General features: G+C 34.5%; 4 protein-coding genes and 1 pseudogene across 4 annotated transcripts; all 5 read left to right on the top strand.

The window, feature by feature from the left end:
- Positions 1–466: 466 nt before the first annotated feature.
- Positions 467–3689, top strand: LOC107894797 (probable aldo-keto reductase 1). Its single transcript, XM_016820013.2, has 7 exons — positions 467–886; positions 981–1145; positions 1330–1533; positions 1615–1787; positions 2083–2173; positions 2480–2633; positions 3109–3689. Exons 1-7 carry the CDS (start codon positions 839–841, stop codon positions 3291–3293), a joined length of 1020 nt encoding a protein of 339 aa, XP_016675502.1. The 5' UTR covers positions 467–838; the 3' UTR covers positions 3294–3689.
- A 721-nt stretch (positions 3690–4410) lies between these two features.
- LOC107894773 (probable ribose-5-phosphate isomerase 3, chloroplastic) lies at positions 4411–5540 on the top strand. Its single transcript, XM_016819997.2, has one exon. It carries the CDS (start codon positions 4521–4523, stop codon positions 5352–5354), a length of 834 nt encoding a protein of 277 aa, XP_016675486.1. The 5' UTR covers positions 4411–4520; the 3' UTR covers positions 5355–5540.
- Positions 5541–5842: 302 nt separating this feature from the next.
- Positions 5843–9943, top strand: LOC107894785 (perakine reductase-like; annotated as a pseudogene).
- A 2248-nt stretch (positions 9944–12191) lies between these two features.
- Positions 12192–16300, top strand: LOC107894762 (ER membrane protein complex subunit 2). The gene is made up of 9 exons (XM_016819987.2): positions 12192–12547; positions 13293–13357; positions 13846–13894; positions 14246–14340; positions 14500–14585; positions 14705–14764; positions 14867–14948; positions 15676–15789; positions 15940–16300. The coding sequence occupies exons 1-9, from the start codon at positions 12361–12363 to the stop codon at positions 16102–16104; spliced, it is 903 nt and encodes a 300-aa protein (XP_016675476.1). The 5' UTR covers positions 12192–12360; the 3' UTR covers positions 16105–16300.
- Positions 16301–18141: 1841 nt separating this feature from the next.
- Positions 18142–23786, top strand: LOC107894751 (uncharacterized). Its single transcript, XM_016819985.2, has 6 exons — positions 18142–18514; positions 18796–18897; positions 19188–19252; positions 23240–23295; positions 23388–23420; positions 23500–23786. Exons 1-6 carry the CDS (start codon positions 18291–18293, stop codon positions 23620–23622), a joined length of 603 nt encoding a protein of 200 aa, XP_016675474.1. The 5' UTR covers positions 18142–18290; the 3' UTR covers positions 23623–23786.
- Positions 23787–24446: the final 660 nt, after the last annotated feature.

Raw genomic sequence — 24446 nt, 5'->3', positions numbered from 1 at the left:
ATAAAATAAAATGAAGTTATAGCAATATTGGTTAAATTCAGCTATTAGTCCCTATATTTTACAAAGTTATGGGTTTAATTCTATTTTAATTTGGTATTTTTAGACCTTGTACCTTTTAAATTTTAATGTTTTTGTCCTCACCAAACTATAACCGTTAAATTCATTAAGTTAGATTTTACTATTTCTAAAATTTGATACTATAAACATATTGTCATATATGTGATGTCATGTCAACTTGATATTTCTACGTCTAATAATTAAATTTAACCAAATAAATTTAACTGCTATAATTTGAGTCATAACTAAAATTTCAAAACTCAAAAAATATAAAAATTAAAATTGATTAAATTAAACAACATTTGCAAAATAGATATACTAATAGCAGAATTTTACCAGCAATATGAATGTTTCAGTAAAAACATTGACTTTCTAGAAAAAGACAAGAACCTTTGAAAAAAAATGAATGAAAGGAGGTATTACGGCCCCTTTCTCAGGATGTTTATCTGATTATTGATTAACACACATGACATGATTTACTTATTGTATATATCTTTTGACCAATTCTTTGCCTTTTTTTTTTGGATAAAGAAAAAATGCTTTGCCTCTTTGTGATGATGATTATTTATTAGTTTTTTTCTCTAGTAGACTAAAACGATTACATACGGGCTGACACCATAATGATGTAATCAAATGTTGACAAAGCTAAGAACAAGGTTCTGGGTAAAGGCCTCAAGATCTTCTATTTAACGGTATGTTTTGAGCTGTTCGGTAATCAGAGAAGCCTTTGTTTGTAGAACACCAAGAAGAAGAAGAAGAAGAAAAAAAAAGGGAACAAAAAATGGCAATTCAGATTCCTAGAGTGAAACTTGGAACTCAAGGATTTGAGGTTTGAGATTGTGTTTCTTTCTAGTTATATTATTAGTTAAGAAAATGCTTTTTCTTCGGGGGTAAAACTAAAATCCATTGTTTTTTGCTTACAGGTTTCAAAGCTGGGATTTGGGTGTATGGGTCTTTCAGGTCACAATAATTCAGTGTCAGATGAAGCTGGCATAGCCATCATTAAGCACGCATTCGAAAGAGGAATCACTCATTTCGATACAGCCGACATGTATGGACCCAAAACTAACGAAATTCTGGTTGGAAAGGTAACATCCTTTGTTTGATCAACTCTTCAAGTTGAATTACATTGAACTGTGAGGGATCCTTTCACTCTCACAATGTCCCACACTTTTGTGTCAATTACATGTTCGAAGATATGCGCGAGAGATGGCTTTTTTTAGTTTATGAAATCGATATGATTTGAAGGAATCTGGGAAACCTTTTTTGCAGGCATTGAAGCATTTGCCACGAGAGAAGGTACAGTTGGCTACAAAATTCGGTGTTGAAAGCATGGGTCCAGGTGGTCCGGTTATCAATGGCACTCCTGAATTTGTTCGTTCTTCACTTGAGGCTAGCCTTCAACGCCTTGATGTGGATTATATTGATCTTTACTATATAATCAGAGTTGACCACAAGACTCCTATAGAAGATACCGTAAGCATTGCTGCATTAAAAACCCTGTATTTTGTTTATGGGAAAATTAAGCGTAATTTATATTTATTTCATGTATGATAGATGGAAGAACTGAAGAAGTTGGTGGAAGAGGGAAAAATAAAGTACATTGGTATATCTGAAGCTAGCCCCGAAACTATAAGGAGGGCACACGCTGTTCATCCTCTTACTGCAGTACAACTTGAGTGGTCGCTCTGGACTCGTGATGTTGAGGAAGAAATAATTCCCCTTTGCAGGTTTATTCTTCTATCTTGAATCATCATAACTTTTTTTCTTAAGTCACTTAAATGTTATTTGGATTTGAATGAGTATCAAGTATAGATATATTCAAAATTTTATATATTTGGGGGGTTATAAAAATACCCTTTTGTTCATATAGATTGAAATTTGATTATTGATAGTCTTCTTCATTTGGGAAGTTAAAATGTTTTTTTGAGTACTCTTGAGACTCAATAAACTCATGCCATCAACAGTTTTAACTCTTTCAACTGCTGTGAGATTATACCTACTTCAATGTGTTCAACAATGCAGGGAACTTGGAATCGGGATTGTTCCATATAGTCCACTTGGTCGTGGTTTCTTTGCCGGTAGAGCGAATAAAGATACCTCTAATACGCCTCTGGTATGGAGACTCACATTATTTGGCTTTAATCTGTACTTAACCTATGTTATACGGACTCAAGAGTAAGTGTTGGATAATGGATATGTGTTCGACATGAGTATATTTAATTTTTATCTAGGTTTCGTTTTCATTTATTAGAAGGATGTTACCCTTGCATTTATATCCGAATAGATGTCAGAAACATGTTGGATATGAATATTTAAAGAAAATGAAGAGTTCAGATAACATAGGACCTTAATATTTACAGTAACATGCTTCTAAGTTGTGAAAAACAGATTGACTGATTACAAACATTTACTTTTGAAGAGAATGTTCCCAAGGTTTAGTGGAGAAAACTTGGAGAAAAATAGGATCCTATATTCGAAAGTAGAGAAGTTGGCTGAAAAGCATGGATGTACAGCTGCACAACTTGCACTTGCCTGGGTTCTTCTTCAAGGGGATGATGTTGCCCCTATTCCTGGTAGGTCACATTCAATCACTTTCAACTTGGATTCTGAGGTGATCCACTATGAGTGTCTTTTTAAAGTTTTTTTGATATATTTGGAGGGTTAAATTAAACACTCATGTCAAAATAAGCGGAATATTGGACTCGGATACTTGAAAAAGAAAAGAAAAGAGTCGGAGTACTATAGTAACCTGCAGAAATAGCATAAGTCTATGTTGTTTGTACTCTCCATTTTTTCTATAAGTGCCTGTGTCCAATACCTATGTCCAGCATATTTTCGGACATGATATGGGGCATACGACCTTCTAAAAATTCTCCAAATATATGTAAAAACTTAGGAAAATGAACATATCTGTGTTGGACACTCCGATACAAGTTCGAGTATCATAAGAATGGCCTGAAAATTCCTGTACCAAAATGCCAATTTTTATATAGTTTCCATTAAGATTTAAGACCAAAGTTTTTGACACTTTGTTTTCACTTCTTACAGGAACAACCAAGATAGAAAATCTAGATAGCAACATTGAATCAGTGAAAGTAAAGTTGACAAAAGAAGATTTGAAAGAAATTATAGATACGATCCCAATCCATGAGGTTGCAGGGAGTAATTATCCTGATTCTTTAAAGCAATTCACTTGGAAATACGGCAATACACCACCAAAGAAGAGCACCTAGGTTTAAAAACAGAGTTTTATGCGTGCTGGTGAACAGAGGAAACTGCAACCACTGAAAGAGTGGAAGCTCGTATCGATGCAGTACAAAAGCTTTGGATTGCCATTAATGGAGGGTTCAGTGAGAGGTGAAGCCTGTATTTCCCAAATAAAACAAACTCTTGCCTGTGGTTTGTAGCTAGTAATCTCCCAATTCATGTATTACTGTGGTTTATGTCTTTATTCTAATGTTATTGTGTCATGTTTTGTATCGTGTTCGAAATAATCAAGTCCAAGTTTCTACTTAGCTTTACTTGGACGAATAAGGTTTTACCTGTTGTTTGATAAGTATACCTTTCTATTGTTATACTGTTCTCTCATAATAATATAATCCCATTTATATGGGTGAATTCTGTATTAAGTTAAACTGAAGGCACAAATATTTAATCAGGTAATAAAAAATAAATTTGACTTCTGTTTTTAGCTTTAATTTGAATGATTTATACTTAAGATTGAGGTTAAATTCGAATTAAATTTTCGATATTTATTAAAAATAACAAAGAAAAGTAAAATTTTTAATTACTCGAAACCAAGTTTTAAAATATTTAAATTCGACCTACATGAAAGCTTAAATTGCTCCAACTTTACAATTACTTAATAAATTTGTTATTTCTTTAAAAAAATCAAATCCCAATAATTTACAATGACACCTTTAAAATCTTTTTATTTAAAAAGGATAAATCTTAAAATTATAAATCAATTTTAGTTTAATTTACAATGTCATACATAAATTTAAATTTTATTAAATTTATATTTGACATTTTGATTAAATTCAATTTTTATAAACTAATAGTACCATTATTGATATAATACCCTTTTAAGTTTACATGTTGCATACACAAATAATTACAGTTAAGCAACATAAAAGTATTTACTTCTTTAAATGTCCACAAATAAATCAAAATCAAAATTTTATGTAAATATTTGAACCAAATTTAAAGTTTTATGGGTATAATTGCACAAAATAAAATTTTATGTATTAAATTGTACATAAAATCAAATTTGAGGTATAATTTTGATATCTATCTTTTTTTCTTTTTTCTTTTTTTAATAGTCCTTTTCCTAACCTTCTACCTTTAGCCCAAAGTTCACCTAACACAAACAGCACGAACAGCATAGATAAAATCAGAATGAAGAAAAGGCCAAAACAAGCCCCCGAAGTCACTCTTTTCCTCCTATTAAACAAAAGCCAATGGCCTCCTTATCCTTCCTCCACCTCTCCTCCGCCACCCGTTTTACCCCACGCGCCACTCCTCTTAACCACCGGGCTCGAACCCAGAAATCATTCTCCATCAGGTCCCAATCTGCCCCAGTCCTTTCCCAAGATGAGCTCAAAAAGCTTGCAGCTGACAAAGCGGTTGAGTCTGTCAAGTCAGGTATGGTCCTAGGCCTAGGAACAGGCTCAACAGCTGCCTTTGTGGTTGACAAACTGGGTCAACTCCTTTCCACCGGTCAACTTTCTAACATCGTCGGAATCCCAACCTCAAAAAGAACCCAAGAGCAAGCTGCATCACTTAATATCCCTTTATCCACCCTTGACTTGCATCCCCATATTGATCTCGCCATTGATGGTGCTGATGAAGTTGACCCTAACCTCGACTTAGTTAAAGGCCGTGGGGGTGCACTTTTGCGAGAGAAAATGGTTGAAGCAGCTTCATCTTCTTTCATTGTAGTGGCTGATGATAGCAAGCTTGTTTCAGGGCTTGGAGGGAGTGGTTTAGCCATGCCTGTTGAAGTTGTGCAGTTTTGTTGGAAATATAACTTGGTTAGACTTGAAGGATTGTTCAAAGAGTTGGGTTGTGAAGCAAAGTTGAGATTAGCAGGGGATGGTAGTGAAAAGCCTTACGTGACTGATAATATGAACTACATTGTGGATTTGTATTTCAAGAATCCAATAAAAGATGGGTTTGCAGCTGGGAAAGAGATTTCTGCCATGGAAGGTGTAGTGGAACATGGGTTGTTTTTAGGGATGGCTACCTCTGTTATTATTGCTGGGAAGACAGGTGTGGAAGTTATGACTAAGTGATTGAAGAAGGCAAAGGTGAGGTGGAAGTTGCATTGTTGTTATTTCATATTTGAGGGGATTTTGATTCTGGGTTTTGGGGGCGGGGATTAATGCAAATGTTTCGGATTTTGCTGCTGTGTACTGTAGAGTAACTGAACATTGTGGAATAATTGAGGATTTTGGAAATAAAATTGACGAATTGGTCAATGATTATGTTGTGCTTCTATACTTGCAATGGTCTATCTAGTTTCCCTGTTCTTTTGGTTATTTTTGAAGTTTGGTTGGATTGATTTATGGGTTTATTTAAGTTGTTCTTTAGATCATTTGTGGGATAATTTGTTGCTAAAATATTGATTTTGATCGTGTATTAGACTAATTGTAAATTGTGGAATAATTGGGATTTGGAAATGTCCTGAACCGTCCAATGCTTGCATGGTTTTTGTAATGGCCTGCTTTGTTTTTTGGAATTTTCGCATCTTTGAAATAGCCTTGCCTGGTGCAGCTGTTAAGGGGTTTTGCTCCTTCTGGCTGCACCCGAGCACACCTAATCATGAAAGATTTGCTGGTTATACTTGTGTTTCCTGTTTCCTTTGTCATCGAGCATCGAAGTGTAAGGAATGAAGCATTGAACTTGAAAGCAGCCATCTTAACTCATCAGCATATAGCAAGACATTTTCGCTTGAGCATCATGCCTTAGCTTTCTTGGTATTGTCTGCCTTTCCATTAGTCATTGAACATTGTAGAGCTGGAATAGAAGTAAAGAAACATTGAACTTGAAACCAGCCATGTGAACCAATTAGCTTATAAACGACATGTTCAGATTAAATCCTTAACATCGTGCCTAAGATTATTTTGTAGTGCCTGCCTTTTTGGTTTCCATTAGTCATCGAACATTGTAGAGCTGAAATAGAAGCAATGAAGCATTGAACTTGAAAGCATCCATATGAAGCCATTAGCATTATAACAAGACATTTTCAAAGTGAATCTGTTAGCATCAAGCCTGAGATTTATTGGTAGTGCCTGCCTTTCCATTAGCCATTGAGCATTGTAGAACTGAAATAGAAGAAATGAAAGAGTGAACTTGAAAGCAGCTACATGAACCGTATAGCATATAACAATACATTTTAAAGTGAATCTGTTAGCATCATGCTTGAGATTTCTTTGTTTGGCCTGCTTTTCCATTAGTCATTGACATTCTAGAACTGAAACAGAAGTAATGAAACGTTGAACTCAGAAGGCAGCCATATGAACCAAATAGCATATAACATAACATTTTCAGAGTGAGTCCATTAGCATCATGCCTAAGATTATTTGGTAGTGCTTGTCTTTCTGTTTTCATTAGTCGTCAAACATTGTATAACTGAAATAGAAGCGATGAAACATTGAACTTAAAAGTAGCCATATGAACCCAATAGCATATAACATAACAGGGCATTTTCAAAATGAATCTGTTAGCATCATGCCTAAGATTTGTTGGTAGACCTGCTTTTCCATTTCCATTAGTACTGTGTTTTGGGGCTGTAGTAGGTTCATTTTATCTACTATTGCGTAGGCAATGTGACCACTTACTCATCATAGGCAACAAATGCTTCACTCTGTTCCTTGTGAATCCTGCTTTGGTTCATAGGCTCTGTGGCCCTACAGTGCTATAAACTCAAGATATTAACGTGTGCTGTAGAAACTGGTTTTGGTCCTATGAGATAGGGTGTAAATTAAAAAAGAAATGATTTAATAATTCTTTGAATGTTTATCTGATAACACATGTCGTGATTATTTAGCTCTTTTGACCAATTTTTTGCCTCTTTTTTCAATATCTTATTTAATAGTTCTTCCATTAGCTTAATTTTGAATGTCTGCAACAAAGTAGTCAAAATCAATTACCTATGGGGTGACATATTCAGAATTATTTTATAGTTCCTTCTTTTTTACGATATTTTTTGAGTTGCTATATAATCAGAAAGGCCTCCATTGAGAAGAAAAAGGAAACAAACGATGGTTGATGAACAGCAGAGAGTTCAGATTCCTCGAGTGAAACTTGGAACTCAAGGACTTGAGGTTTTAGGTTTCGTTATTATTAATTATATTAGCTAAGAAAATGCATTTTTTGTTGTAAAATCCCTTGTTTTTGTTTGCAGGTTTCAAAGTTAGGGTTTGGGTGTACGGGTCATTCTGGATCTTTCACGATCCGGTCTCAGATGATGTTGGCATAATAATCATTAAGCACGCATTTGAAAAAGGAATCACTTTCTTCAATACAACTGACTTGTATGGACACAAAACTAATTTATTTTAATATTTTGCAGGCATTGAAGCAGTTACCGTGAGAGAAGGTACAGTTGGCTACAAAATTTGGCGCTGAAAGCATTGGTCCAGGTGGTCTTGTTGTCAGTGGCACTCCTGAATACGTTTGTGCTTCTCTTGAGAGTAGCCTTAAACGCCTTGACGTGGATTACATTGATCTTTACTATATAATCAGAGTTGACACCAAGACCCCTATAGAGGAGACTGTAAGTATTGCTGCATTAGAAACCCTTTGTTATTGGTTTTCAGTTTTTTTAAAATATTTGTGTATGAGGCATATTCGAAAATGGATATAAAGGTTAATCATCCAAACATTTCCTTATCGGCTGTGTTTTCAGAACCTGACCAGACCGGCTGGTTGGACCGGGAACCAGCTGATACACTGGTCTGCAACAAGGCAAAAAAGCTGGTTGATCCACAAACTAGTACAGACTGGTTGAAGCGGTTGAACCAGATTTTACAATTATATATATTTAATTTTTTTTATTTTTTAAATAATTTATTTGATTTGAATCGGATGGACCGGGAACCGGCAGTCTGACCGGTTCTACCACCGGTCCAGTTCCGAAAACATTGCTTATCGGGTACATACTATCCATCTTGAGTGTGCATGCCTAGTTGGAAACCATTTTAAAACTCATGTTATTTGGACTCAAGGATGAGTGTCCAACACATGTATGTGTTCGGCATAAATATGGACCTCTAAACATTCTCTTCTTGGGGACATACCCATATTAGGTAGAACCTGGACATAAGGGTGACCATTGGATACCTGTATGTCCAAATATATGTTAGGCTCAGATGTCAAATACTATTTATTTTATGGAAAAATTAAGTATATTTATATTTATTTTATGTATGTAAGATGGAAGAACTGTAAGAAGTTCGTGGAAGAGGGAAAAATAAAGTATATTGGTATATCTGAAGCTAGCCCTGAAACTATAAGGAGGGCACACGCTGTTCATCCCATTACTGCCGTACAAATGGAGTGGACCCTCTGGACTCATTGAGGAAGAAGTAGTTCCCCTTTGCAGGTTTCTTCTTCTATCTTGAATCATTATCCAGACTCGAACTACCCTTTGCAGGTTTCTTCCTCTATCTTGAATCATTATCCAGACTCGAACTAGTGTTGAATACATATATGTGTTCAATGTTAATATTTTCAAAAATGTTAGGGTTTTTTTTTTCCGGAATGATCATACTCTACCCTCTTGTCTATATCAAACATATTGAATACGGATCCTTTAGAGAAAATGAAAAGTCTAGCTATCATAGATTGAAATCGATTATTGATAGTCTTTCATTTCCCAAGTTAAATGTTGTTCGAGTATTCTTGAGGCTCAAGATACTCAAGCTTTTTAACAATTAACTCTTTCCAACTCCTATGAGATTATGCCTACGTAAAATGCATTCAACAATGCAAGGGACTTGGAATTGGGATTGTTCCATACAGTCCCCTTGGTCAAGGTTTCTCTGGAAATAGTTATCTGGTATGAAACTCTCCTTATTTTGGCTTTTAAACCCTTGTCACATGGACTCAGAAGTCACTGTCAGATACTATTGTGTATCTGACACGAGGATTCTAAGCTTTTGGTAAGTTTTTCTATATATACAAAGGATCATACTTGTATCTATATCCAAATACATGTTAAACACATATGTCAGACAGAGATACTTGGAAAATGAATAGTACATATGAATTTAATCTTGTACGGTAATAACCCTTTTAAGTCTTAATAGATAGATTCATTGACTGATTACAAATATCTACTTTTTAAGGCAATGTTCCCAAGGTTTCAAGGAGAAAACTTGGACAAAAACAGGATCTTATATTTGAAAGTAAAGAAGTTGGCTGAAAAGCATGTATGTACAGCGTCAAATTTGCACTTGCCTGGGTTCTTCATAAGGGGATGATGTTGCCCCTATTCCTGGTAAGTCACATTCAATCATTTTCAACCTGGACTCCCTTGTTGTATCATGTAACTCGGATTGAAGCATGACTATTGGACAAAGTTTCATGTATATCAAGGATCAAGGATCCTTGTAGGATCACATCCGGATACTTATGCCCAGATATGAGTTGGACACAGGTACGCCATATCCAAATATGTGAAGTACTGGATGCGGATACTGTTAAAGAAAATGAAGAGTCGAAATAATATAGCAGCCTACAGATATATTTGACTAGAATTCACAGCAGAAGCAGCATAAAGGGCCTCAAAAATCTTGAGCCAAAAGATCATAGCTTTTAAAAGTTTCTTTTGACTTCTTACTGGAACAACCAAGATAAAAAAAAAAAAATCTTGATAGCAACATTGAATCACTGAAAGTAAAGCTGACAGAAGAAGATTTGAAAGAAATTTCAGAAATAATCCCAATCAATGAAGTTGCAGGGGCTACTTTGCCTGAAAATTTAATGCAATTCACGTGGAAATATATCAATACACCACCAAAGAACAACACCAAGGTTTAAAAAACAAAAACTTTATGGTTTTTGGTGAATGGATTTCCCAGGAAACTGCAACCACTGTAAGACTGATAGTTTGTATTGATGAGTTACTAAAGCTTTGGATTTCCATCAATGTTCAGTGAGAGCTGAAGCCTGCATTACCCAAATAAACCAAAATTCTCCCACTGATTTGTAGTTAGTAATCATCTATGTACTAATGCTGTGTTTATATATATATATATATTAATGTTGTCATATTTTGTAGTGTTATAATTGTTTTTTCATGTTTTGTTAGAAATAATCCTGATTGTTTCATAAGTTTTATGTTTTTTTTTATTGCTCTTATACATATTTTATCTCTTATTTTCTCTCATTTTCATTGACTAATATATTCACATTCACATTGGTGAATTCTGTATCAAGTTAAATTGAAGGCACAAAAAGAAATTCTACCAAATATCAAATGAACCTTTAAACTAATCGAATAATATGATTCTTGAAAATCTTTTTAATCCGATCCTTAAACGAGTGTACTTATAACCCAAGATTTAAGAATAATCAAGTTGAATTGAGCTTTATAGATATTGGAGAGGACTTGAAATTTGAAGTTCACTTCAAGTATAACTGAATCCACTTTTAAAGTGAGATTTTGATTTGAATTAAATATCTAATTAACTTCAAGTATAACTGGATTCACTTTTAAAGTGAGATTTTGATTTGAATTAAATATCTAATTATTGACTTTGCTTTATCTCATTTCTTATATTATTTATGCTGTTCAAATTGAAATTTTTAATATTTATTAAAAAATAATTATGTATTAAATATATTTTAGAAATAATATTATACACACAAATTATTAAAGTCAAACATTAAAATACTTAAAAATTCGAATGACTCAAGCTAAATATAATCAAAACAAGGGAGTTGGAAGGGAGAGGATGAGTGCGAGTTAAGAAAGATGGCAAGTCTCTATCAGGTTATCGTAACCCATTTACTAGAGACTTGTTCCAATGTTAATAAATGGGAAAGCCTTGGTTTTCTTGTTTATAGTAATCTTAACCGTTTAAGCGTAAAAATATAGCTTTTTGTCGTAGATGACGTCAATCGTTATAATATTAAGATCGTGCGTAATTAAACTATTTTATTTTTAATAATTTTAAAAAGATTAACTTTTGTTTCACAATTTGTGAAAGTTGGAAGCAAATCCTAGAAGATTATTTTTTACCTTATTTAAGGATTTAGACAAAAAAGAAATCATATACGTGAGTAACTATGGTATTTATTTATAGTAATAAGACTCAATACATTAATGATTTGAATGAACAAAAATAAATAAGTGATTTGTGTTAACTATCATACCAAAAAAAAAAAAACTACAAAACAAAGAAGGCAAGCGCTTAAGAAAAAGGTTAATTATTTAAAGGGTAAGTATTTACTTTTATTTGCGTTAGCTTATATTTTAATTATTTATATTTAAAATGTTACGTTTAAATTACTAAATCATTAATTACAAATAACGGTATGAGAGTAAGTTAACGTGACACGTTAAATTATCATTTCAAATAAAACTTTAGATTAAATTCTAAAATTTGTCATTTTTTTTATATTTTAAGTAATTTAATTTAATTTTTTATTCTCTTCTATGTTCCCTTCTATTTTCCTCCCTTCTTTATTTTTTTTAAACTAGTTTTTTTAACAAATAACAAGAAAAACTAAGTTAAAAAGAAATAGGGAAGAGACAAAATTAGAGGAAAAAGAGAAAAGCATGAAAAAAAGAAAGTTAAAAAAACATATAAGAAAAAAATTTAAATTGCTTAAAATAAAAATATATAGTGGCCAGCTGTATAAATTAACCTAAATTTTTTGTTTGAAATGATTATTTATCATGACATAGTAGCTTACCGTTATAACTTTTACGATAATTAACAGTTCAATAATAAAAATGTTACACCGCGATAATATAAGTTATTAAAATGTAAATTAAGGTAAGTAAAAGTAACTATTTTAATAATTTTTTTATAAATAATTTTAAAATTTTGACATATATTTTTTAAAATATTTTTATGGGATATTTACTCACCCGTAACTCTTTAAAAATTCCAATAGCGTTCTACCAAATATTTTCTTAATTAAAATCCCACCCTATAGTTAGAGATCCAATCTACAGGCCAGTGGCGATAGACTAGAGAAAAACCAAAGGCAGAGCAAATTTGATAAAAGAAAAATCTAAAAAATACCCCCCAAAAAAGGGAAAAAAAACGTTTACATTGAGAGATGGTGAGCAAAACAGAGGAGACCCAATTGAACAGGCTTGAAAACCAGGTAGATAATGGAGGAGGAGGTGCTTGGGAGTACCTTTGCCTTGTGAGAAAGCTCAAAGTTAGGCGTTCAGAGAAAGTCTTGAAATATGGTTTATCCATCTTAAATGATCCCAAGAAAAGATCTGCTCTTGGCCCTGAAGGTTAGTCTTCCTTTTAGCTTCTTTGGGTGACTTGTGGATTTGGGTTTTGCTTGAATTCAATGATTCTAAAGTGTTTCGCTTGAATTTTGAGTTTTTGTGATTGGGGTTTTTTGGGGTTTTAGAGTTTAGTCTTTTAGTTCTTTCTATTGGTTTTGCTTGAATTCAAAGCTTTATGAATTGTTGCCCCTGTTGTTGATTTGCTTGAATTTAAAACTTGAAGCTTAATGATTTTTTTAAGAAAAAGATTGACATTTTGATTTAATTTGAGTTATATAAATTAGATATTTTATATTTGTGTGTAAAATTGAAAGTGAAATAAGCTTGATTTGAATTGGTAGGCATTAAAATAAGAATTAGCTTTGTAAGAAAGTCGGGTTGAGTTTTCATTATATTCATTTCCCAGCTGAGGTTTTGAGAAGTAAACAAAAATAGTTAGGTAAGCTTGATGAAGCACAATTTGTAATGCTTTATACCTCTGAGACTTTTGGTTAATTTTATACCTGCATTTAGATACAAGAACTCATCTTAGTTTTGTACATTTTTCTCATGTGCCGTGACATCATCCAGTGCTTCTCTTTGTATTGAGTTTTATACACCTCGAAGGGCAATAAGCATCAGTGAATCAGTGTTATTTTATCTATAGGAATGTGATTTATGAGTTCTCATTTTATATTGCGATTTACTTCAGTTGATTTATAGCGGTAAACAGTAATAATTACTAACAAGTACTTATATCTTGATACAGAATGGACTTTGTATGAGCAGGTAGCTATTGCTGCTATGGATTGCCAATGTCTCAACGTTGCAAAGGTACAAATCTTGTCTATGAGTTTTTCAATTTTAGATTTCTTTTAAGCTTTTCCGTTTTCATATTATGTTAAATTGATTTTCGCATTTTGGACTTGCATATATGTGTAAAACTAATTCTACTGTTTCCTATTTAAATATTGATCACGCCTCTGGATTGACCACTCTCATTGTTTATATGATTTCTCTTTCGAACATGTTAAGAGTATTTTTCTTTTTTGATGGAAAGAATTCTTTAAGGTCTTGCTTGTTCTTACAGTTTTCTCATCACTTATGAAGCCATTAGTTAGGAAGATATGACTTTTGCCTGTTTTATATGCAAAATGGTGTAACTCTTATTGAATGTTGTTGGTTTGGGCTCCAGTGAAACAGTTTGTATGCTTATCTGCATATTACGTTGTTTCTTGAATCACAGTGCTGTTTAGCATAGATGCTTTGGTAGTAGATTTGTGAAGTTACCTGTCTTAAATTGGTACAATTTATTGTTGCAGGATTGTATAAAGGCTCTACTGAAAAAATTTCCAGAGAGCAAAAGGGTTGGTAAGTATATATGACTGTTAAATATGTTCTACATTTTCCGTTTGTGTTACGAAAAGGGTATATATATGTTGACACTAATTTATGCCGTAGTTTCAGTGATTTGTGAATCATAAACTCATGGCTTACCTTTTCATCATTAACACACTTGAATTAAGCTTCTTCCAAACATCTCAGTCAATATTCTACTCCAAACCTTATTGGGCTTTTATGTTACTATATTATGGCTTGAATAAGGATGGATAAACATAAACAGTTCTTGTATAATTTTGGATTCCATAGGATGCTGGCGAAGGTATTCATTGTCCCCGAACATTTGATGACCTAGTGGTTTTGTTTTGTCATGGTCTACAGGGAGGCTGGAGGGCATGTTGCTTGAAGCAAAGGGATTGTGGGCTGAGGCTGAAAAAGTTTACTCTAGTCTTTTAGAGGACAATCCACTTGATCAAGTAAATTCTGTGACCACTTTCCGACCCTCGCTTCCCCTCCTTCTCTCTGCCTTTCTTGAAAAAGAATCAGTTGTAATGGATAAAAGAGAAATATAATTGGTTATTTCTTTTATAAAAAACAAAAAAGAAACCAATGACAATAAACCCTATCTTGGGCAGGTAATACATAAGAGGAAAGTAGCCATGGCAAAGGCTCAAGGAAATATTTCAGGGGCTATTGAGTCGCTTAATAAATATCTTGAAATGTGAGATATCTCAGAAAACTCTGTCTCTCTTTCCCCCTTTCTGCTGTCACACATTTTCCTAATCCGATACTATACAACAGAGCAAATGTCACTCAATTTCCCCATTTTTCTTTTGATAGATTTATGGCAGATCATGATGCTTGGAGAGAACTTGCAGAGATATATGTCTCCCTACAAATGTGAGTTTTAATCTATTACAGCTTAACTATGTTGCCAATCATAAAATAGCAGTGATTTAAGCTTCTTCTTTTTTTTTTTTGTTTTTTTGGTTGATAAATCAGGTACAAACAAGCCGCTTTCTGCTATGAGGAGCTTATTTTATCTCAACCAACAGTTCCCTTGTATCATCTGGCCTATGCTGATGTAAGTTTCTTCTTTATTGTAGTTAAAAACTTCTTTTACTCGGAATTTTTTTTTTGGGGGGGGGGGGTTGATTATCGAAATATGAGTATGTGTCTGGCATGTGTATGCTCAGTTTTTTTAAGAGGAACGTACCTCCTTACCCATGTCCAGTATATGTTGGATAAGGATACTTCAAGGAAAATGAAAACTCAAACTATCATAGTTAGAAACTGGTATGCAATTTCATTAGCAGTTTCTCACATTCCAATTTTCCTAGAGAATAGCATTCCCTTTGTAAACGCTCATCTTTAAGTATATTCTCGGCTCTTAATGAGCTCAATGAACAAAGAAATGGTTCGGTAGTAATTATGATTCTGCTAGGATGATCCTAAAACAAAGAACCAATTCCTTAGTGATTGTGGTTATGCAAAAATGCAAATGACCAATGATTCCCAACCAAGAAGGAAACTCCCAGGTAGACGTTGGATCTGTCTTCCTCTGTGGAGCCCTGCACCCAAACTGGCATTGATACCATTGTGTGGAGATACTGTTTGTTTTTACTCGAAAACCTTACTGTTTTGTCCCACAAAAGGAAATTCACAAGCACGAGTTTCGAGTCTTTACAGTTTCACAGGATAATGCTTTTCACCTTGCATTGGTTCAGCAAAAGATTTCTAGCTCGAACTCTTCTGATTCTCCTCTGAATTCTTGTTTTCATTGATTACGCACTATGCTTTTTCATCAACAGGTACTTTACACACTCGGTGGACTGGAAAACCTTCAGACCTCGAAGAAATACTATGCATCGACTATTGACTTGACTGGAGGCAAGAATACCAGAGCACTTCTTGGAGTTTGCTTGGTAAGCTCCTTCTCTTTTGAGAACTCATGCACTGGCCTTCATCTTTATACTAACTGAAATCTTACTGGAAAAAGAAGGGTTTCACACTCACTCTTTTCAATGTCCTCGTATTTTATCTTTCTGACCCAAAGTTTGAATCCTCTTGTTCAGTGCACATCAGCCATCGGACAGGTTTCAAAAGGAAGGAACAAGGAAGACAAGGAGAGTCCAGAGCTGCAGTCTTTGGCAGCAAAAGCCTTGGAGAAAGAATACAGGCAGAAAGCTGATGATAAACTAGGCTTGCTTACTTCTGCTTTAAGAAGTTTGAAAATTTAGTGTTAAACCCTAACGACATTGAATCAAAGCTTTTTGATTATTGCCCCATAAGGGGTCCAAAGATAATTTTCAGGAATGTTTTAATATCTTAAAAATGTTTCAATCTTTGCTAAATTTTAAGTTACATTGTTGTCATTTCTGTGTTTTCGATCAAGATCGTAATGGATAGTGTTGATTCGAGCTTTTTTAGAGGTCATATTGTCTTTTCTTAATCAAATATTATGGATTCGAATATTTTCGACTATCTTCTTTTTTTTTATTTTTTAGGCACCTTCATTGTTCAATGAAAGGAACATTGGCAAAACCCTTTTCTTTTTTATGCTTTTAATGCTCCTTTCTATGTTTTATTTCACAGTTCGAATGTTCTTAAATTGTATTCAAAACGATCTGATTGAAGCAATTATTGTTTAGGAATTGAAGCTACAATGCTAAGGGGATTCTTAGCATGGATTAATAGTTACAGGCTTATAGCTTTAATCCTTGTGATCCTTTTTGTTTTGATAAATTAATTAGTTTGTAGAGCACATTGCATATGTCAATTTGAGAGACAATATGTTTAAACCAAGTATTTTGAAGCTAAAATATGAGCCGTGCCGGTTAAAATGCGTTTCTTAAGACATATTTTGATGGAATCCTATGTCAATGTTAAGACTATCGAACGAGGTTAAGCGAACCTATTATGCTCTATCCAGCCAGATTTGTCTGGTTCAAAAATTTTGTTCCTGACTCGATTTCTTAAGACATATTTTGACTTATATTCAATGTTTCATACTAACTGTTCTTTTGTCAGATTCGTCGGAAAATGAGAAAAATTATGATTAACCAGGCCTCTTCATATGATCTGAAAGAACTTGTTCGCAAGGTTCATCCCTGAGGTCATTGGTAGAGAGATTGAGAAGTAGCATAAAGTATTTATCCCTTACTAAATTTTTTCATTCGTAAAGTCAAGATCCTGAAAGGCTCCCAAGTTCGATCTTGGCAAGTTGATGGAGGTACATATTGGTTCTCTTTAAACTTTGATTCAAGAATCGTATCATGTTGTGCAATTCGGTTTTTAATCTAGGATGTCATGAGTAGGACTGCATTCAGAGGATGTTGGTATGAAGTTGGAGAGGCCAGCCGATGTGACAATGGCAGAAGAGAAATTGAGGTTATAGGAGCCTAAACAAGTTTCTATTTAATCACTTATCCATACTTATCCATCAATTGAGACAAGTGGAAAATCGTAATAGTTCCGTTGAAAACTCCATTGATAAAAATTCCAAGCAAACTTTGTTTCATTTAAGAAGCCATCAACAAAATCGTGTGGAGCTCGAAATCCGGTAAGAAAAGCCGAGTTTGGAGTAAAGATTCCATAAAACAAAGCTGTGAAGAGCTTGAAGATGGGGAAAAAGAATTGGAGGTTTGAAAAACTTGAATTGGCTAGGTTAGGGGTTTGAGTAAGAGTTGAGAAAACTTTACTTGGAAGAAAAGAAACCATTGTTTTGTTCCAATACCAAATCAAATTTGGTTCATTCATTTTTTTTGATATAATCAAACAACCATTGTGGAATCTAGATCATAGTATCAAATAATTAAAAGAAAACAGTTTGAATTCCTTGATATTTTTTTTCCTGTACTTTTATTTAGATAGGATAATACATCGCATAATACAAATGACAAATAATTAAAAAAACAATAAATATGAAAAACACAAAAAAATATAAATATAAATAATTAAATAAATTATTTACATGTTAAAGCTAATATTACTAAAATACACAGATGTCCGGATTTAATTACTAAAAAAAATTATTCCATTTCAGTTTTCACAAACCTTTGTCTTGGATCGAACATTGACAATCTGTCAAATCATGTCCTTTTCATGGAACTGCTTGTAATAATTGTCCTCGCGTGAAAAATAAAAAAAATAAAGAGAAAAATTGCAGACCATATGATTTTCATGGACAAAAAACCTTGCCCGTTGCAGATGATCTTAGCTGGCTAACCACAATAGGTGAAACTCCAATCATTTTAACACCCAAAAAGTAACTTAAATGGAAAAATAATTAATTCAACAAAGTTTCCATATAAGTTTCCTCTGATCTGACACAAGACCATTGGTTGAGTTGTTCATATTTTTGAGTCATTAGACCAGACATTGCTGTTGTTTTTCCTTTTGAATCACAACAATTACTTTTTTGAAGATGTACAACCAAGCTTTAATGGCGGATGCATGGCTAAGGGAAGCTGAAGAAGCATTGAAGTTGGTGGAAGACATAGAAAATAGAGTAAACAACAAGAACCCATCACTTCAAAACCATGGAAATTGCGTTATAGACATTGCCGCTCGTTCCAAGCTTTTAGATGTTGGGATCAAAATTGATCGACTTGAATCACTTCTTAGAAACCCTCCTTCAAAACCCATTTTGTATGTTTGATATTTCTCTCTCAGTTGCATCTTAGATTGTTTGTTTAATTTCCTGCTCTTAATCTGTTTTTATGGTAACCTAACTCGAAATATATTGACTTAAGCATCGAAGAATGTTTCTCCCCTTATCGAAATCTATAAATGGATTGCTTGAATGTTGTATATATATAATGTATGTATTTATGTATACGTATCAGACTCTCAACTGAAGTGATGAACTATGTGTTAGATTTGTTCTTATTCTGTTACATAAGTAACCTGTTGCTGCAGTACATTTGCAGAACGAATGAAGATATCGACTATAGATGGAAGATGCTATCGGATATGCTGCTAAGAATCAAAGCTTTGGCTCTTAGACTGTATGCATTACCAACTTCGAGCAGGTATTGTGGTTCTCATGTCGGGGTTCTTTCATTTCGGGCCATTGACTTCGGAAAGTCTATAGTTGATAAATAGGGTGGTCTCCCGGTGCACATGGTCGGATGTTTGTCATATGCAGCCTTTCCCCTGCATTTTGCAGAGAGGCTGGCTGTTACCATGTCCCGAACCCCTGACCTTCCCGGTCGAGAAGGAGCAATGTCAATATGATGATAACGGGAGAGCATACAGAGATTGTTATGGAAACTGCAGGGTTTGAACTTATTTAGCTTTGCAATTTTCTTCTTCTTTGCAGGCCTGGAAACTCGATTCATGGAAATCACAACGACATGAACAAAATCATCACCGACAACATACAAGGTAGAACGGATCTATATTCCAAATGCTTGGAGTGGGTAAAGGATAGGATTTGCAACTTCTAATAGAACAAAATGAGCTAATATAGTGATCTAGAAGATCCTATCTGTTGAATATTGGCAATATCCCACATTAGGAAAAGATAGAAATGGAGGGGGTTTGGTTTGTTATATATAGAACCCCTCCCCCTTTGGTTGTATCATCCCAAAATCTTCTCCTTTGTAATATTTCTAGAGGAAATATTAATTTGGTAGTGTCCGAGGACGTAAGCTAAATTGGCCGAACCTCGTTAAAACTCTGGTATTTTATTTCTTATTTGTTTGCTTTTATTTAATAGCTTTATGTTGGTTATATTTATTTAGTTATTATTGCTATAAATATCTAAGTGAGTTCTGTCTAGTTGTTGGGTTTTAAGCGGGACCATTGTGACCCCTCCAATTTAACTGGGAATTTTCTTAGTATAATTGTTGGCATAATAATTATCTAAATATTTCTGATAATATTGTTATTAATATTATCGTCGCTTCCGCAACAATTGGTATCAGAGCCAAGGTTTTGTAGTATGCTCTGTGTTTGCAGCTTAGTCTGATCTTACACATCAGAAACATTTCCGAAAGCTTGTGGGTATTCCGCATTTGGTGGCTATTAAATAGAAGCTATGGCAAAAATGACAGAAGAAAAACCATCCATATCAACAACTTCCACTTCGTACATTTTGCCGAGGATTGGAACTACAAATACGAGATTTGTAGTGGAAATTTTTTATGGAACAGGTCATTTCGGCATGTGGCAAAGTGAGCTTCTAGATGCCCTCTTTCAACAGGGTCTAGATATTGCCATTGAGGAAGAAAAACCAGAAGGGGTTGATGATAAAGAATGGAAGACCATCAACCGATTGGCATGTGGTACAATTCGATCATGTCTTTCCAGAGAGCAAAAGTATACATTCAGTAAAGAGACTTCTGCAAGTAAATTGTGGAAAGCATTGGAGGAGAAATTCTTGAAGAAGAACAGTCAAAATAAGTTGCATATGAAGAAAAGACTGTTTCGTTTCAATTATGTTCCTGGTACCACGATGAACGAGCACATTACCAATTTTAATCAGCTGGTGGCTGATTTGTTGAATTTGGATGTGACTTTTGAAGACGAAGACTTGGCGTTAATGTTGTTGGGATCGCTTCCTGAGGAGTTTGAGTACCTTGAAACTACTCTACTTCATGGAAAATCGGAAGTAACTTTCAATGAAGTAACTGCTGCATTGTATAGCTATGAACTACGCCGAAAGGATAAGTTGAAAGGTTCAGGTGAAGCAGCAGTGGAAGCATTGGTAACAAGAGGTCGTCAGCAAAGTCAGTCTAAGGGGAAGAGAAGAAAGTCCAAAGGTCGAGCTGTTGCCAAAGATGAATGTTCTTTTTGCAAAGAAAAAGGACATTGGAAGAAAGATTGTCCAAAATTGAAGAAAAAAGGGAAGACTCCGCAAGATGCAAATGTTGCAGAATGCAATAGTGAAGCAGAGTCAGACTTTTCTCTTAGTATGACATCTTCAACATTATATGCAGATGAGTGGATCATGGATTCTGGTTGTTCCTATCATATGTGTCCCATTCGGGAATGGTTCTTTGAATTTCAAAAACTAGATGAAGGGGTTGTTTACATGGGTAATGATAACACATGTAAAATAGCCGGGATAGGTTCAATTAAACTGAAGAGTCATGATGGATCTACTAGAATTTTGCGGGATGTACGATATGTCCCAAAGTTGAAGAAGAATCTCATCTCTTTGGGGTCGTTAGAATCTAAAGGCCTAGTTGTGACAATACGAGATGGAGTTCTTAAAGCAACTTCAGGAGCATTGGTGATGTTGAAAGGCATAAGAAAGAACAATCTGTATTACTACCAAGGTAGTACAGTGGTCGGGACAACAGCAGCAGCAATTACGAGTACCAAGAAGGACGCTGAGGCAACACAGCTGTGGCATATGCGTTTGGGCCATGCTGGTGAAAAATCCTTGCAAACTCTAGCCAAGCAAGGATTATTGAAAGGTACAAAGACTTGCAAACTTGAATTTTGCGAGCATTGTGTTCTGGGAAAACAACGAAGGGTGAAATTTGGCACTGGGATTCACAATACTAAAGGTATTCTAGATTATGTGCATTCTGATGTATGGGGACCGTCCAAGACTCCATCACTTGGAGGAAGACGTTATTTTGTCACCTTTATTGATGATTTTTCCAGACGAGTTTGGGTGTTTCCTATGAAGAACAAAGATGAGGTGCTTGAAGTTTTCCTTAAGTGGAAAACTAAAGTTGAAAATCAGACAGGAAGGAAGATTAAGGTTCTCCGATCAGACAACGGTGGAGAATATAAAAGCGATCCTTTCCTGAAGATATGCCAAGATTGTGGCATAGTAAGGCACTTCACCGTAGGTGGAACACCGCAACAGAATGGGGTGGCAGAGCGTATGAATCGAACGCTTGTGGAGAAAGTTCGATGTATGTTATCTAATGCTGGATTAGATAGAAAGTTTTGGACTGAGGCTGTGACGTACGCTCAACATCTCATCAATCATTTGCCATCATCTGCTATAAATGGCGAGACTCCTTTGGAGAAATGGTATGGAAAACCTGCTACTGATTATGACACCTTGCGCATTTTTGGTTCTATTGCATATTATCATGTGAAAGAATCAAAGTTAGATCCAAGAGCAAAGAAGGCTCTATTCATGGGCTTCAATGCTGGTGTTAAGGGATATCGTTTGTGGTGTCTAGAGGCAAAGAAGACGATAATTAGTAGGGATGTTACCTTTCATGAATCTGCCATGTTGAATAAGGTAAATCCAGAAGGAGTGAGTAGTACTTCGCAGCAGGTGGAGTGTACTCCGCAGCAGGTGGAGTTTGAGCAGAGTGTGGTAATTCCAGCAGAAGGTACCACTAGTGATTCTTCATTGGCAGATACAGAGTCAGATGAGGAAGAGGTTTCTACCCAAGAACCTCAACAGCAATCAGAGCCAATTGCAGTCAGAAGGCAGAGACGAGAAATTCAGAAACCAGCTCGTTTCACTGACATGGTAGCTTATGCACTTCCAGTTGTTGATAATATTCCATCCACTTACACCGAAGCCATTCAGAGTTTAGAGAATAATAGATGGTTAGGTGCAATGGAAGAGGAAATGCAATCTCTAGAGAAAAACAAGACGTGGAAGCTGGCACAACTACCAAAAGGGAAGAAGGCGATTGGTTGCAAATTTGAAGACACTATTGAAGTTTGTGTTATGAGAAGATGTTCGAAGATGTGGAATATCGCCAAGGTGGAGATTTGTTGAATATTGGCAATATCCCACATTAGGAAAAGATAGAAATGGAGGGGGTTTAGTTTGTTATATATAGAACTCCTCCCCCTTTGGTTGTATCATCCCAAAATCTTCTCCTTTGTAATATTTCTAGAGGAAATATTAATTTGGTAGTGTCCGAGGACGTAAGCTAAATTGGCCGAACCTCGTTAAAACTCTGGTATTTTATTTCTTATTTGTTTGCTTTTATTTAATAGCTTTATGTTGGTTATATTTATTTAGTTATTATTGCTATAAATATCTAAGTGAGTTCTGTCTAGTTGTTGGGTTTTAAGCGGGACCATTGTGACCCCTCCAATTTAACTGGGAATTTTCTTAGTATAATTGTTGGCATAATAATTATCTAAATATTTCTGATAATATTGTTATTAATATTATCGTCGCTTCCGCAACACTATCATCACCATCTTAGTATGCATATGATTTCCAATTATGATTTCGATTTCTCTGCGTTACGTCGTAATCTGCATGAATGGATGGACCGGTTTGCTCTCCGGAATTAACTAGTTCTCTCCTATCGTTACATTGCATGCCATTGCCATACACGTATCATGGAAACTGATGCTTAGGAAGGTCTCTTTTCAATGCCTTCAAACAAACGTTCACCAACTTTGTTTGAGTTAATCATCTTGTGATTGCAGATCGAACAAAATCATTCTTGTCCGAAGAGGATCGAGAGCTTTTCCGACCACTTATTGTATGTTCATAGTATTTCCATGAGATTTAAAATCATTGTTCCCTGAGCTTCTGTATTCTGAAAAGGCCTTGTTTGTTGCTATGTTCGTGCAGGCTAACGATGTATCGATGACGAGCCAAGTGCAGGTATTCGTTTCTTATTTCAAACAGATTTGTTCACAAATTAAGCTCCAAATCGCTTTGTTGATCTCTTTTTGCGTTGCAGACGAAACAAGGCAGTACTTCGACTCCACTGAGTTTTCTCCAGAAGATTTGCTGGTTCTTCGGTGCAATACTCGGATTAGCTGCACTTACATTTATCTTAATTCTTATCTGTGCAGTCATATAATCTAATACTTATCCGAGCTGTTCCAACACAGGAAGGCTCACATAGCTACATACAGATTTTTAGAGTACGGTCGAATTATATAATCGACAATTACTGACATTGATGAACGACTCAAAACAATTTGATTATAATTCAATTCATAACGGTCGTAAGTAGAAAATTCATATTCTTCTATCATTGATAAATAATTTGTTGGACAATCCTCAACGCAGTTACTACAATACTTTTATAATCTACTGCAATGTTGAGCTGTTCTTGAATGCTACTTCCAGAGCCTCCTAGTGAGCACTCTAGGCATAAATTGCAGAGGATTTTCCTGAGAAAATGTTGAAAGTTACTTTTTTTTTTCTGAAGAATTAAATCAATAAATATTGTCATTATAAATATAAGAAACTCTGGTATTGTGTACGTTGATTGATATATATTCGAAGATGAAAATTTCAGTTTGACATTTCATAAGAATTTTCCTAGCTGCTCTAATGGCATAATAATGTTTCTCTATTGCCATGTTTGGATAATAATAATAATAATAAGGCATAATGATTTATTTGACCTTTCAACTGTACAAAAAATTCATTTTAGTCTTTATTTAATTTTTGATACAAAATGAATTGCCATGTAATACCATATTAACAATTAATTATTTTTTAAAATATAAAACATTCAAAAAAGTATAAAAATTAAAAAATATATTTATTTAATATTTTTAATTTTTAAAAGCATACACATGGATGCCACATCAATAAAGTTAACATATGTTAATTTTTTCATCTATTTTGAGATAATTTGATAAATAATATAAGTTTAAGGACTAAAAAACAAAA

The sequence above is a fragment of the Gossypium hirsutum genome, chromosome A08 (genome assembly GCF_007990345.1).
Source record: "Gossypium hirsutum isolate 1008001.06 chromosome A08, Gossypium_hirsutum_v2.1, whole genome shotgun sequence".
Taxonomy (NCBI): domain Eukaryota; kingdom Viridiplantae; phylum Streptophyta; class Magnoliopsida; order Malvales; family Malvaceae; genus Gossypium; species Gossypium hirsutum.
This window is presented reverse-complemented; position numbering and strand designations above follow the sequence as displayed.

Bases quoted from the DNA above. Each gene is read 5' to 3' on its own strand.
- LOC107894797 (XM_016820013.2), top strand. From the start codon at position 839: ATGGCAATTCAGATTCCTAGAGTGAAACTTGGAACTCAAGGATTTGAG. The intron at 887-980 runs GTTTGAGATTGT...TTTTGCTTACAG, and splicing joins TTGGAACTCAAGGATTTGAG to GTTTCAAAGCTGGGATTTGG. The intron at 1,146-1,329 runs GTAACATCCTTT...CCTTTTTTGCAG, and splicing joins ACGAAATTCTGGTTGGAAAG to GCATTGAAGCATTTGCCACG.
- LOC107894773 (XM_016819997.2), top strand. From the start codon at position 4,521: ATGGCCTCCTTATCCTTCCTCCACCTCTCCTCCGCCACCCGTTTTACC.
- LOC107894762 (XM_016819987.2), top strand. From the start codon at position 12,361: ATGGTGAGCAAAACAGAGGAGACCCAATTGAACAGGCTTGAAAACCAG. The intron at 13,895-14,245 runs GTAAGTATATAT...CATGGTCTACAG, and splicing joins TCCAGAGAGCAAAAGGGTTG to GGAGGCTGGAGGGCATGTTG. The intron at 14,586-14,704 runs GTGAGATATCTC...TTCTTTTGATAG, and splicing joins CTTAATAAATATCTTGAAAT to ATTTATGGCAGATCATGATG.
- LOC107894751 (XM_016819985.2), top strand. From the start codon at position 18,291: ATGTACAACCAAGCTTTAATGGCGGATGCATGGCTAAGGGAAGCTGAA. The intron at 19,253-23,239 runs GTAGAACGGATC...TTGTGATTGCAG, and splicing joins CATCACCGACAACATACAAG to ATCGAACAAAATCATTCTTG. The intron at 23,296-23,387 runs GTATGTTCATAG...ATGTTCGTGCAG, and splicing joins AGCTTTTCCGACCACTTATT to GCTAACGATGTATCGATGAC.